The 15793-nt window shown below is 43.6% G+C and overlaps 1 protein-coding gene across 2 annotated transcripts in view; it reads left to right on the top strand.

Annotated features, from left to right (window-relative positions):
• Positions 1–15793, top strand: part of TNKS (tankyrase) — a 239785-nt gene that overhangs the window by 180076 nt on the left and 43916 nt on the right. The window contains exons 13-16 of one of the 2 annotated variants that reach the window (XM_040325353.1): positions 894–973; positions 10510–10652; positions 11445–11610; positions 15513–15732. In XM_040325353.1, the coding sequence (XP_040181287.1) occupies positions 894–973; positions 10510–10652; positions 11445–11610; positions 15513–15732 (609 nt within the window). Of the gene's footprint in view, positions 1–893; positions 974–10506; positions 10653–11444; positions 11611–15512; positions 15733–15793 lie in introns of both variants that reach the window. The other variant, XM_040325352.1, reaches the window with a different exon arrangement.

The raw sequence follows: 15793 nt of genomic DNA, 5'->3' as shown, positions 1-15793 counted from the left end.
TTATAGCAGAGAATCTAGAGAATAAAACGGTATTTGTGCAGCGGTGTTTTAAACGCAACTTTTTGGGAAAAATTTACTTTCATGAAGGGGTTAAAAAAATCAGAACAAGGCACAGTACTTTTAAGTTCTCTGCCCAACCCCCTCCCCAATACCTCCGCAGCTGTTGATAACATTGCTGTCACAGGCAGCCGTCAAGAATGCAGACTATGTATGTTTTTTCCACCTCCATTCCTAAAAGCTGTATTATGGCTTCCATGTGTGAAAAGTGATCTATAAATGGAGGACAGGCAGGTGAATGAAAGGTCCGCCTCCTCCATTCATGAACACGCTTCATTCATGGAAGCTATAGTACCGGGGCGGGGGTGAAAATTGAGTGCATAGTCAGCACGCAGCACTGGAAGGTAATGGCTAGGGGGAGGAGGACTTCCGTTTTCAGTTAGAACAGCACAAAGGGCACTTCTCATTAAATGTACTATCCCTGGGGGTGACAACATTATTATTATTTTAAATTTTTTTTGCTTTTATTTTCAGCAAGTACAGAAAATGTCTGTTAATCTTGCCAATCTTACTAATCCTCCCATGCCCATATAATGGGGTTGAGGAGAGGATGACATTTGAAATCCATCCTGGGTGTCCATAGCTCCCTCTATAGATACAGTAGTTTGCATTTGTGTAGCAAATCTAGGACAGGGATTTGGTTATTCATGGTTTTACCAGGGAAATCTACAGACTGGAAACCTGCAATTTATGAAATTTTTTGGTTTGGGGTTTTCATGGACGTTTGCTAAAGTGTCTTTCAAATTTCATTGGTCTCTAGATAGCTTTACCAGGTCTAACATTTTATTTTTATGTGTATACATATATATATATATTTATTTTATTTATTTTAACAGAGAGCACACCGGTCCGTACATCAGATGTTGATTACAGACTACTTGAGGCTTCAAAAGCTGGAGACTTGGATACTGTAAAGGTAAACTACAATTGTGCCTTGTAAGCATTCCTAGTAATAATTATAGTAGGATTTGAAGAATTCCACCCAGAAACTGAGCTTAGTTTTGCATATGAGGCAGCAACCTTGTGGATGTTTTCTGAAGTAATAATCATATATTTATATTGAAAAATATATTTGTTTGCAACAGTAACCTTCAAAAGTTTCTATCTTTTGTCAGTTGAAGGTGGTGTTGGTTTAAAGAGGATCTAAACTCTGGAAACTGTGCCCATAGAAAGGCAGGCAAAATAAATGAAATCCTCTTTTAGGTAACTCCAAGAGGAAGTAAAGCTCACCAATTTTTCTTTAAAAAAACAAAACCCCTGCAAAGTAAAGGCATATGGTGCAAGTATGCATCGCATACTAGCACTTTATGAAATACTTGCCTTAGAACGAAGCCCTGCACCGCCGCACTGTGAGCTCCTAAAGATGCTTCCATCTTCAACCTTCCAGGTTTGCATCTTCCTGCCGTCTCATTGACTGTACTGTGATGACATCACTCCCGCCCATGTGCACAGGAATGCGCGAGAATGCGATGGCCACCCACGAACGCTCCACAGAGAACCAGAACGGGGATTTGTCAATGTAAACAAACCGATCCTAGTTCTTACAGGACAGTAGAGAAAGATAGTCTGTTTCTAGTGATCAGGAACAGTGATCTCTCTCTACTCCTAGTCAGTCCACTCCCCCTGCAGTTAGAAACACCTCCCTAGGTAACACTTAACCCCTTGATCGCCCCCTAGTGTTAACCCCTTCCCTGCCAATGTCATTTATACAGTAATCGGTGGCTTTTTTCGCACTGATCCCTATATAAATGTTACTGGTCCCAAAAAAGTGTCTGATCTGTCCACCGCAATGTTGCAGTCCCGCTAAAAAACACTGATCACCGCCATTACTAGAAAAAAATATATTTATAAGAAAAATACCATAAATAAGTTCCCACTTTTGTGGAAGCTATAACTTTTGTGCAAACCAATCAATATACGCTTATTGTGATATTTTTTTTTGGTTTACCAAAAATATGTAGAAGAATACATATTGGCCTAAATTTATGAAGATTTTTTTTTGGGGGGGATATTTATTATAGCAAAAACTAACAAAATATTTGTTTTCAAAAATTGTCTGCCTTTTTTGTTAATAGCGCAAAAAAAAAATACTGCAGAGGTGATTAAAGACCACCTAAAGAGAGCTCTATTTGTGGGGGGAAAAAAAGGACACATTTTGTTTGTGTACAACATCGCATGACCCCACAATTGTCGGCTAAAGGGACACAGTGCCATATCGCAAAAAATGGCCTGGTCATTAAGGGGGTAAATCCTTCCGGGGCTGAAGTGGTTAAACACAGTGCTCGATTAATTCTATCTTACTTCCTGGACAGACTTAAGGTCATGATATACAGGAAGGAGTTGACCAGCTGATCTCATTAGCACACACCCCGCATCATATACTCTCAGCTGGTCAACTCCTTCCTGTGTCATGGCCTAAAGTCTGGCCAGGATGAGACGCTGACGCTAAGATTCCGACGGTGCCCTAAGGATTTAATTTCTACCATTTACTCCCAATTATTGGCTACCTCACTTAACACAAATCCTCTGGAGGTTCACAATGAATGGCAAACACTGATATCTGATTTGTCGGATGTGGACTGGGAGGAAGCATGTACCTCCCATTTAACCGTTTCGTTGGCTATTAACAACAAGCCTATTCAACTAGACATCAGTCTTACCTGACCCCGCTAAGGTTGCATGCAATGCATCTTATCCCAACACCGCCGTGTACTAGATGTACCAGCCAGCATGCAGACTTTTTTCACGTTATGTTGCTATGCCCTGTTATTGATTTATTCTGGAAACGGGTGATAGATCTGTCTAAAATTCTCTGTGCCATGTGATCCGCGCCTCTGTCTATTTGGGTATACTAGAACATTCTTTTTGTTACTTTGGTTTCTCCTAGTACTGGGAAATATCTCTAGTTTTGCAACAATTTGGGCAAGTACACTGAGAAAATACATTGTAAATTACCATTACCATTGCTATTGCTGTAATCAAATGTGTACACGGTTTCACTGCCACTTCCTACCTGCATTGGTTTCTTTTTGTGGTTCTAAAACTATTTATTGTGCTGGAATCAGAAAGACTTTATGCTTGCTTTGAATCTTCATTATGTTGTATTCATGGCAATTTTTTTCGTTGGATTCTTGTGATGCATCATGTCTTTCGTGAGATTGTGCAGCATTTTGTTAACAGGGTGTTGTACTCCTTAACTCCATTCTTATCACTGGCAATTTGTAGTTACAGGACTTAAAGTATATGTAAACCCTCACCTTGTAAAACAACCTTTCTTTCTCGTACATCACGGGACACAGAGAAGCATAGTACTACTATGTGGGTTATAGAGTCTACCTTCAGGTGATGGACACTGGCACACTCCTTAAGGCAGGAAGTTTCCTCCCCTATATAACCCCTCCCATACCGGGAGTACCTCAGTTTTTTTGCCAGTGTCTAAGGTGTTGGTCACGAGTGAACATGTGCTCTGAGGAGCTCCACTGGCGGGATCCATGCTGGATGTAAAAAGCCTCCATAAAATCCGTATCCGTCCAAAGTGCTTCTTAGCCAAAGTGGACGGTACCCGGGCCCCAGTTGAGAAGAATGGGGTTTGGCCTGTAATGCTCCTCTTTTGAGGGCTGGATCCTGGGTATTCAGTGCTTTGGTCAATTTCCTAATACCAAAAGCTTACTGACAGGGTGCGATATGGGTCCAGGGGTGTGGTGTTCCTGTCCATGCACCCCAGTCCCTGAAGGTCTGCAGACTTTGCTCTCCGTGATGGGCGAAGATTGGGCTGTCTGTGTGTGCAGAGTCCTGCGGCGTTGGATCAGGTAAGTGAAGGTGCTTTCAGAACTTGGTTCTGAAAGTTTCCTTCTTTTTGAGCCATTATGCTTTGCCTAAGCTGTCTGTCTGTGCCTCTCCTATCACTTGTCCTGGTAATGCTGTGGGGAGAAGGGGTGTCTATGCTCAGTCGTTTAGCCCCTCCTGTGCAGGTAATAGCAGAGAAAAGTTGTCCAAAAGTTTTGGCTACAAATTGTCTTACCTGGTCCTCACATGGTAGCTGCGGTAGCTCCAAACCTTGTGCACGGGCAAGTCAACATCCTGGTTGACGGTGGACACAGAGAGTATTTTTGCACAAGTTTTATACTACTGGATGGTGGACAGTGACATTTGCTTAAGGCGCATAGTGGGCTCTGCATCTTGCTGACCATCAAATAGCAGCGTCAGTACTGGTCTATACGTCTGGCAAAAGCACACTGTTACCAGTGAAGAAAAGGTTTAGGGGTACCCCTCCTTTAAAAAGTCTTCCTCTCCTATTCCTAGCACTTCCACTGCCAGGCAATTCCGACAGCCTCCCGGACGGTTTAGTGCGGGTGGAAAACCGCAGGGCCAGCCTCAGGCCTCCAAAAAACCTTGGAACCGTAAGCCGGCCAAGCTGGCATCCAAGTCGGCATTATGAAGGTTCACCCCCACTCAGCCGGGTGGGGGGAAGACTTCAGCTGTTTGCGGAAGCTTGGCAAGGGAGGACCCAAGACAATTGGGTCCTCTCTACAGTCTCCAAGGGCTACAGGCTGGAGTTGACTAAATGGCCTCAAGCGTCCCGAAAGACCCGGGAAAAAGAAAATCTCTAACATTGGCCTTGGATCATCTATTATCCCAAGGGGTGATCGGGGAACTGCCGCTGGAAGAACAAGGTTTGGGGTTTTAGTCAAATCTTTTCACTGTCCCCAAACCAAACGGAGATGTTAGACCCATTCTGGATCTCAAGGCCTTAAACCAGTTCCTAGAGTTCTTTCTGGATGGAATCGATCCGGTCGGTGGTCGCCTCCTTACAAGGAGGGGAACTTTTGGCGTCCATCGATATAAAGGACGCATACTTACACATTCCTATCTTCCTCAACCAGCTTCACAGTAAATCAACGCCACTTTCAGTTCGTGGCCTTACCTTTTGGTCTGGCCACCGCACCTCGTGTATTCACGAAGGTACTGGCCCCCCTGTTAGCCAATCTAAGATCTCAAGGCATATCTATAGTAGCCTATCTGGACGATCTGTTGTTGGTAGATCGTTCAGTTGCCGATCTAAACTCAGCGGTACACAGAACCGTGAGATACCAGGAATCCATGGGTTGGGTTCTCAACCTGGACAAGTCGGCCTTGGTGCCTGTGAAAAGACTTGAGTATTTAGGTCTACTCATAGACACAGATCAAAGAAAGGTCTTTCTGCCCCAGATAAAGATCGATTCTTTAAGGGAGCTAGTTCAGTTGGTCAAGTCAAAGCGTCAGCCCTCCATTTGCCTTTGTATGCGGCTGTTGGGGAAAATGGTAGCCTCTTTCGAGGCCGTCCCATTTGCTCAGTTTCACTCAAGGGGACTTTAACACGTCATTCTATCCGCTTGGAACAAGAAAATCCAAGCCTTATGCCGCGTACACGCGATAATTTTTCAGCATGTCCAAAAAACGACGGTTTCCCAACTTCATCATTAAAAACGATGTTGCCCACACATCATCGTTTTTAAAAAATGATCTAGCAAAGCGCGGTGACGTACAACACATACAACGGCACTATAAAGGGGAAGTTCCATTCGCCTTTGGGCTGCTTTAGCTGATTCAGTGTTAGTAAAAGACGATTCGCGCTTTTCTGTCTGTTACAGCATGATGAATGTGCTTACTCCATTATGAACGGTAGTTTTACCAGAACGAGCGCTCCCGTCTCATAACTTGCTTCTGAGCATGCGCAGGTTTTTTACGTCCTTTTAGCCCACACACGATCATTTTTTACAACCCGAAAAACGACATAGTTTAAAACGACGTTAAAAAATGCAGCATGTTCAATTACTTTTTTTGTAGTTCTTCAGGATCTGAAAAATGATGTGTAGCCCACACACGATCATTTTAAATGGCGTTTTTTAAAAACGTTTTATTCATGCTGAAAAATGATTGTGTGTACGCGGCACTAGACCTCCCTATGTCCCTCTCCCAAACAGTCCGGCAGAGCCTTTGCTGGTAGCTAGTTCCCCAGAATTTACGAAGAGGGAAGTCTTTTGTTCCCATATCTTGGCGGGTTGTGACCACAGATGCCAGTCTTCTGGGCCGGGGTGCAGTTCTGGAGGGGCTGTCTCTCCAGGGAAAGTGGTCGATCACCGAGAAGTCTCTACCCATCAATCTGCTAGAGATTCGGGCAGCTCGTCTAGCCCTATCAGCTTGGACGGACAGGTTGCGGGGTCACCCAGTCAGGATTCAGTCCGACAATGCCCCAGCTGTGGCATACATAAATCACCAGGGGGGCACAAGGAGTCGTGCAGCCCAAAGAGAAGTGGATAGAATCCTGATCTGGGTGGAAAAGTATGTCCCGTGTATATCTGCGGTTTATACGGGGATAGACAATTGGCAGGCAGACTTTCTAAGTCCCAGTTGCTCCCAGGAGAGTGGACTCTTTACCCCGACATCTTCCAGGGCATTTGTCAGAGGTGGGGAACACCAGATGTGGATCCCATCATCCCTGTGCTGTGCTCATTATGAGGGGTTCCCACCATCCCTGTGCTGTGCCGAGTTCCTGGGTTTGTACCCCTGCTGTGCTCATTATGAGGGGTTCCCACCATCCCTGTGCTGTGCTCATTATAAGGGGTCCCCACCATCCCTGTGCTGTGCTGACTTCCCGGGTTTGTACACCTGATGTGCTCATTATGAGGGGTTGCCACCATCCCTGTGCTGTGCTGACTTCCTGCTTCCTCCTTCCCCCAGCACAGCACATTGTCACCATAACATCACGCATCGCATTGCCCCGCCACCAAATCGCATCGTGCCCCCCCCCATCAAATTGCATTGCATCGCCCCACCAACAAATCACATTGCCCCAGCACATCGCATTGCCCCACGCTAATTTGCATCTCCCCCATCGCAGCGCCCCCCGCCAAATTGCATTTCCCCATCACATCACCCTGCAACCAAATCGCAGCGCCCCTGCCAAATTGCATTGCATTGTCCCAGCACATCACCCCGCCACCAAATCGCATCGCCCACCTCCCCACCCATAAAATTGCATTGCATCGCCCCTGCACATCACCCCGCCACCACATCATATCGCCCCCCCCATAAAATTGCATTGCATCGCCCCAGCACATCACCCCACCACCAAATCGCATTGCCCCCCACAGTGAAGCAGCATTTGATGGGCACAGTGGATGCGTTTGATGGGCACAGTGGATGCGTTTGATGGGCACAGTGGATGCGTTTGATGGGCACAGTGGATGCGTTTGATGGGCACAGTGGATGCGTTTGATGGGCACAGTGGATGTCTTTGGGCACAGTGGATGCGTTTGACGGGCACAGTGGATGCGTTTGACGGGCACAGTGGATGCGTTTGACGGGCACAGTGGATGCGTTTGACGGGCACAGTGACTGCGTTTGACGGGCACAGGGGATGCGTTTGACGGGCACAGGGGATGCGTTTGACGGGCACAGTGAAGCAGCGTTTGACACAGTGGCTGCATAGGATGGGCACAGTGGCTGCATGGGACGGGCAGGCACAGTGGCTGCATAGGACGGGCACAGTGGCTGCATAGGACGGGCACAGTGGAAGAAAATGATGGCAGAATTATTGTCACTAGTTGCTATTGCACGGGCCCCCTCCCAGCAACTCCTCCGCCTCTGCCCGCCCCCTCGAGTTTCCTTATTTGTGCATACTGGTATCAAGCGCATGGTGTATTAGTGGTGTGGGCGGGACGTTTACCATCTCTCCGCCTCCTCCTCCGCCCCCCCGCTCGCTCGAGACAATGTTATCTACTGCGGCTAGCTTCCGCGCATGTGCTGTAAAGCCCTGCAATACCACGGACCAGCATTGAATCCTGGGATTGATCTCCCAGGAGGCGGGGGCGGGGGGAATGGAGCGCTCAGCCTTGGGCCGCGGCTGGAACAATAAGGATGAGACTATAACACAGTGAGTTTTCAAAAAATATATATGCCAAATGTGTTTAAGGGGAAACAGAATCAGGGGATGCAGAGGACTTGTAAAAGAGGGTGGAGCTCCACTGGAGTGCCTTACTGTGCTAGCACTGGCAAATGTCAGTGCAGATATTCTGATCAGGAAATCAACTATGGCTTAACATGTCGTTTTCATCTCGTATGCATTATCACGTAAGCTGCTATTGAACTACAAAATATTCTCATTTTAGGAGTGTTTAGTGATGACTGTAAATCTTGTACCTGTCATGGGTAAGCTCCAGTGGGCAGAGCGAAACATGTTGGGGGCATGGCCTGATGGGGGTCCAGGCTGTGACTGAAACTTGTGTACACATGGCCGATCTTGTTCTGATGTGTGGCTCCCGGGACCTTTTAGCTCTTGTCTATCATTGTCTGGAGAATGCTATCATTGTCTGGAGAATGGGCAGGCTCCTTCCTGGCCAGCACTCACAGCAGCAGGCACATGACTTCACTTCCTTGCAGCCTGAGCGGCTCACATACACACAATTGTTAACCACTTAACCCCCGGAAGATTTAGCTGCTCAATGACCAGGCCATTTTTTTCGCGATATGGCAATGCGTCGCTTTAACTGACAATTGCGTGGTCGTGCAATGCTGTAGCCAAACAAAATTGACTTCCTTTTTTCCCCACAAATAGAGCTTTTTTTTGGTGGTATTTGATAACCTCTGCGGTTTTTATTTTTTGTGCTATAAATAAAAGAAGGGCTACAATTTGGGGAATAAAACATCTTTTTCTTTTTGTTATAATAAATATCCCAATTTAAAAAAAATAATAATAATAATCTTATCCTCAGCTTAGGGCGATATGTATTCTTCTACATATTTTTGGTAAAAAAAAATCACAATAAGCGTATATTGATTGGTTTGCGCAAAAGTTATAGTGTCTACAAAATAGGGGATAGGCTTATGACTTTTTTTTATTATTATTATTTATTTACTAGTAATGGCGGAGATCAGCGATTTTTATCGGGACTGTGATATTGTGGCGGACAAATCGGACACTTTTGGGACCAGTAATATTTATACAGCGATAAGTGCTCTAAAAATGCACTGATTACTGTATAAATGACACTGGCAGGGAAGGGGTTAACACTAGGGGTGATCAAGGGTTTAACTGTGTTCCCTAATGTGTGTTCTAACTTTAGGGGGGATGGGACTTACTAAGGGACGAGATTGATCGGTGTCCATACATTGTATGAACACACGATCGGTCTCCTTGCCCCTGAGAGAACTGAGATTTGTGTGTTTATACACACGCATCCCCATTCTCGTTCTGTAACAAGCAATCGCTGTTGCTCGCATCGACCCTGGGGACACGCTTCTGGCATGCGCGTGCCTCCGGAGGCGTCTTAAAGAGCCGACTACATAGCATTTTGTATTCATGAGCTTTGTTATAGTTTTGTGGAAACTGAAAATGCTTTTATTGGTCCATTTATATATATATATATATATATATATATATATATATATAAGTAAGTTGGTCAATTCTATACCATTCTAAGGCATATATATGGAGAACAGACAGTCTACTAAAATAAACAAATGAATAAATAATGTGTTTAGCGGCTTCAAAACATTTTTGAGGTAATGATCACCATATTTTAAATGGCCTTTCTGCTTCTACTTTAAGGATGCTGCAGACAGTGCTGATGCTGAATTAGTGTAACCATGACAACCAATAAGTTCAGCTAAAGATGCATCTTTAGCATCCTTAAAATATAGCTAAGAGCCCTTCTAAAAATAGTTTTGTTTCAATAGCTTTCTCTGCAGGTGTAAAAGACCGTTTGTTTATTGCTAAAATGCATACTGTCCATGATACTTTTTTTATTTTTTTTTATTTGCACTAACATTACATTTTTCAGGACAGGCTTTTTTTTCGTACCCACTTCTTTTAGGATTCAAGCAGTACTGCTTGGATCTTAGAAGAAGGGAGAACACCGCAAAATTTGATTGACAGTCTTCCGACGGTCGCATACATCGCGTCACGATTTTCCGAAAGTAGCCAAACGTCGGTGCGCAGGCGCCGTATAGAGCCACACCGACGTTCGGCTTCTTTCGGCTACTCATGACGCGATGTATGCGACCGTCGGAAGCCTGTCGGAAGACTGTCAATCAAATAGGAACGCCCAGTCCCGAAGACCATACCCAGAAGCGGCGGAGAAGATCGCTCTCTAAAACGGTAAGTACTGCTTAGATTTTAAAAAAACTACCCGATTCCCCTTTACAAAATGAGCATTAATCTAAGGTTAAAAAAAAAATTCCGGGTGAACTCCCGCTTTAAGGGGTTATCAGGTGGAACATGCCTATGTATACAAAATGGCAATGGACAATATACAGATATAATGCATATATAATGTTAACAATAATGTAGAACCCGTAGTCATAGAAAGATCATTTACATATAGGAATCGACCAGATTGGTAATTTTGTGTATATATGGACACGTCTCAAGTCATTTGTTTTTGTTCATTTTATTGATTTTTTTAACAGCAGCTATGCAGCCCACAGAATGTAAATTGCAGGGATCTTGAAGGTCGTCATTCAACTCCATTGCACTTTGCTGCTGGTTATAACAGAGTTTCTGTTGTGGAATATCTACTGCACCATGGTGCTGATGTACATGCCAAAGACAAAGGGTAATCGTGAACTCAAAATGTGTCGCTTGTTTTCTCTGCTTGTCATGTCACTATATTTTGCTCGAGAATTACGATTGTCATGGAAATACTGTATTAAACTCTAAACTTCTATGGAGTATAAGTATATTGATCAAGTGAATATGCTAACCCCTTTCCTAGTGCATTTTTTTAATATTTGTCCTTTGTCCTGTGTTCAGTTTTCTTTTAAACCATATATATTTAAAAAGGAACCTCATTACCATGGGGTCCATCACTCTTGATAGTGCCATATTTGAGGATATTGTGCTGGTACTGATCCTGCAGTAATGATGTGGTGCATTTGTGCGAGAGCTGCGTTGCTAATTTAAGAAAAAACACATTAGGTATAAGCAAATTGGTGCAAATAGAATGCTGCCTGCCTCATTTTTTTCAAGCCACGCCAATTTGTTGACGCAAACTGACACAATAGAAAGCTATTTTTTTTTTCTTGCTTTATGCTTTTGGACTGCATTGGCCAACATGTATGGTGTGAACAAACACATGGGATGTTACAAAACATCTTTATGCTTTCATTAGTACTTTCCTGGCCATAGTAATCCCTATTAATCTTCCAGATATTTTTCATTCAATGTTTTGCTTTGCTTATAGACCTTTGCAGTAGGATGTGCATTGATCAATGAAACTGAAGCATATTTAGGACAGTACTATTGTTGCTTTTTTTTATTTCTAAATTCATGTTTAGATGTTTTGCTTAACAGATGATCCTATTTTACTGTCTTTATTAATGTTGTCAACAATTGTCTCATTGAACAGAGGTCTAGTTCCGTTACACAATGCTTGCTCCTATGGACACTACGAAGTAGCAGAGTTATTGGTGAGGCATGGGGCTTCTGTCAATGTTGCAGATCTCTGGAAATTTACTCCATTACATGAAGCTGCTGCTAAAGGAAAATATGAGATCTGCAAACTTCTGCTAAAGGTAATGTGATATTAGTTATGACTTATGGCCAGCTTTGTTACAATAAGCTTTCAAATATTTTATGGGGCCTTTCATTTGTAGCTTTTGAAAACACATTAGAAAGCCGAAAGCATAATCTTTTCTGAAAAGGTTGTATCTGTAAAGTAGGCTTAAAGTACAACTCCGGACCTGAGTGTCATATAAATGGGTAAGTATATATACATATTTTTTACACAGTTAGGAGAAAGATATATTTTTAAGGCAAGTTATGTTTAAGCTGGAATACTACTTTAATAAAAGAAAATACTGATTGCTTAGCTTTGTATCTCGTTGTAAAGACCAAAATGTATTTCTTTTGAAAGCCTTGGAATGAACAAATTATACATTCTATCCCTCACTGTACTGTAAAGAGCACAAAATGATGGGGAAAAAAATTGACAAAAGGAGTTTGAGATATCAGTCAGATATTAACGTTGAAGGTTTTCCAACTTTAGTACCTCTCCAATACCACTACAGCTTTATTGCTGTCTTGTATGCAACACAAATACACATGAAAGTTAGACATAAAAGAAACAAACAAAGAAAGCTGTATTCAATACCGTAGTAAAACATGTCATTACGTTTTGTGCAAATGCAATTTGTGTAAGTGCTAGAATTTGACTTGATATCAGCCTCTTGCTCCCTTGCACAGACTTATGGAGGTGGGCTATCTAATTTTCCTATTACAAATGCACTGACAAGGAACCTATTGATAGGAGGAGAGAGTAGAATGAATAAAGAGGAACTGTGCAGCTAGAAGGCATGCGGGTGGGGAGAGGACACCAATATATTGCTGAATGGTAATAATGGAAGGGAGTTTAATAAGACACGTGGCCACTCATTAAGATTGGAAGAAAAGAGGTTTAGACTGCGTAGAGAGTTCTTTACTGTAAGAGCAACAAGGATGTGGAATTCACTTCCACAGTTGGTGGTTTCAGCAGGGAGCATCAATAGTTTCAAAAAAATATTAGCTAAGCACCTGAACGACTACAACATACAGGGTTATACAATGTAATACTGACATATAATTGCACACATAGGATGAACTTGTGTCAATAGACTGAGTGCAGTGATCACTGGACTCGTGTTCCATTGAGAACTACAAGTCATGCTGTGTCAGTGCATGTCACTGGCAGCTAAAACTCCTGAGGGGGCTTTTTAAATATCTGGATATCTCAGACAGAAAAACTGTCATCTGCGCCACGATAGGTAGCTGCCTAGACTACTGCAACTCTCTTTATCTGGGATTGCCAAAGATGTTAGTGCAGAAGCTTCAACTTATTCAAAATGCTGCAGCTAGGTTACTCATGGATGTCCCACTGAGGGATAATATCACCCCTGTCCTCCGCGCCATGCACTGGCTGCCGGTCCGCTATCGCACCTTATTTAAGGCTGGATGTATTATGTTTAAGATTATGAGAGGCCTGGCCCCAAGCTATCTCTGCTCTTGTTTTCATAAATGAGCTTTTGTTAAATCACTCAGATCCACCGGCAGAGATCTCCTCTACATCTCGGTGCCCAAGAAGATCCGGCACCAGGGTGCTGTTCAATGGAATGGCCTCCCTGTTGAGCTCCAGGAGGCCCCTACTATACGGGTCTTCCGCGGGTTACTGAAGACTTGGATTTTCACGCAAGCCTACCCTGCGTAGCCTCTCTCTTCCATCCTTTCTGCCGCTCTGTGCTGCTTCTGGTTTCTGGGTCCTCTTTTCCCAGGAACTCTGCAATGCGTGTCGGGTCCCTTCGGGGTAAGACCGTGCTATATTAAGATACCTCTCAACTCAACGAAGCTTCCAGCAATACAGTCCAAATGCCAGTATGGTTTTAGCATATGAGCATTGTGACACATGCTACGTTACTGTGGTGTTTAGGTTATCAGTAAATTTGTGTTTCTGTGTAACTCCACATTTAGTATTTACTTATAAAGCTAAATGCTACATTAATGCATTTGTGTATTCATTAAAAAAAAAATATTTTTAAATGTGCAAGCACCTGAAACTGTTTTGATATCGGTCTTATGCCATACCCCCAGCACTCAGCCTGGAAGATGAAGGGCCAGCAGTAGAAGCCAATTGGGCTCTTCAGGAGTGTGCGTGTGCTGACAGCGACCATGCCTTTTGGTGCATAGTGAGCTGAAAAATTATGTCCTGATTGTACTGCTTCTCTTTCATGGTTCATGGCCTGTTTACACCATGCCCCTTAAGCCAGCAGTCCCCAACCTTTTTGGTACCGGGGACCGGCTGCATAGAAGAAAATTATGCCAAGGCCCGGGGGAGGGGGGCAATGCTGTTTTTCGCAAGCAATTTGTCAGGTCAATGGCTGGTGTTCAATCTTTACAGCACCCTTTTTTTTGGTCCTCCTCACTACACTCACACTATCCGTAGACTGACACTAAACTAATATTCTACACTGACAATTGAAGCAAAATAGCACAGTATAGCACACTAACTAACTAATAGCACTAAACAGAGCCCTGTTATATCTCTCTCCACACCAAAATCACACTGAAAATGGCTGGCATTGAAAGAATACTTTTATACTGTTAGGCGGGAATGAGCCATGATTGGATAAAGTGATGACGGTGTCCAATCATGACTCTGATAGTGCTCTGTGCCCTGATGGGCTGAAGATTTCCCTGCTTCAGCGAATCAGGGCTTGCAATGCACTGTTCAGTGCCACAATGAAAGTTCGTTACGAAATTATGCTCGAGCCGAACTGTTCGCCCATCCCTAAAAAATAGTAGCTGTGAATATTCTTCAAGTTGTTCTTTGTTAAATTATACATTTTACACTGAAATACCTAAAGTAATACTAAAGGCGGCTTTTCTTTTCTTAAAAGATAACAAACATGCTATACTTACCTGCTCTGTGCAGTAAGAGAGAGTTACCGCTCCAGGTGGATTGTGTTGAGATGATCAGTATGGTCTCAGGAGATCAAGGGTGCTGGCAATGCACAAGGCAATAAGTAAGACAAGGATATATGGATAGCCACACTCCAAAAACCTTGATGGTTGTCTTTATTTAAAAAAAGGAAAGATGCACTACAAGTCACAGCACACGACACAGGGGTGAATACCTGACGCGTTTCGCACTATTGACTATAGCTATGATTAAGCACTAGTCAATAGTGCGAAACGCGTTAGTGTTCACCCCTGTGTCGTGTGCTGTGACTTGTAGTGCATCTTTCCTTTTTTTAACTAAAGACAACCATCAAGGTTTTTGGAGTGCTGCTGTCCATATTTCCTTTTCTTACTTACTGCTCTGTGCAGTGGTTTTGCACAGAGCAGACACGATCCTCCTGTTCTCAGGTCCCTCGCTGGCACTTCTGGCCTCTCCCTCCTACCGGGTTCCCTCAAAGAAAGCAGCTTGCTATGGGGGCACCCAAGCAGGCTCATTACCGAGCCTCTTCTCTGTGTGTCTGTTCAGAGAGCGGCCCTGCCTCCGCTCTCCCATTGGCCCACTCGCTGTGATTGACTGTAGCGGGAGCCAATGGCTCCTACTGCTGTTTCAGCCAATGAGGAGGGAAAGACCCAGGGTAGCAGAGGCACATTGTTGGATCAAAATGGGGTACAGGTAAGTTTGTTTTTTTGGTGGGAGGGGGGCTGGGGGTTTGCTGCGCATTGAATGCATAAAGGTAAAAAGCCTTCAGCCTTTACAACCACCTTAATTTTTACAGTAGAAGCTTTTTTTCCTGAGTCTGGCACATGTGGAAGAATATGCCAATATATTGTAATATTGTTATATGAATTACTTTTTTATTTGCAAAGATGGACTCTCTCTCTTATGCGTTTTTTGGTATCCCATTTTCAAAAGAAGTGGAAGCCAACACAAAATTGACAGATGAAAGAATCTCAAAATATTAATAAATTCACTGTTTCTGTCTTCTAGCATGGAGCTGATCCAACAAAGAAAAACAGGGATGGAAACACACCCCTAGACTTGGTAAAAGATGGTGACACAGACATTCAGGATTTGCTGCGGGGAGATGCAGCATTACTTGATGCAGCAAAGAAAGGCTGTTTGGCTAGAGTTCAAAAGCTTTGCACACAGGAAAACATTAACTGTAGGGATACCCAGGGAAGAAACTCCACCCCTCTTCATTTGGCAGGCAAGTATTACGACCCATGTGTACAACATTTTATTATATGTGCCTTTCTGTTTTTGTCTTT

This window comes from Rana temporaria, chromosome 1 (assembly GCF_905171775.1).
Source record: "Rana temporaria chromosome 1, aRanTem1.1, whole genome shotgun sequence".
NCBI lineage: Eukaryota > Metazoa > Chordata > Amphibia > Anura > Ranidae > Rana > Rana temporaria.
Note: the sequence above shows the minus strand (reverse complement) of the source record. Positions and strands in the feature narration are given on the sequence as shown.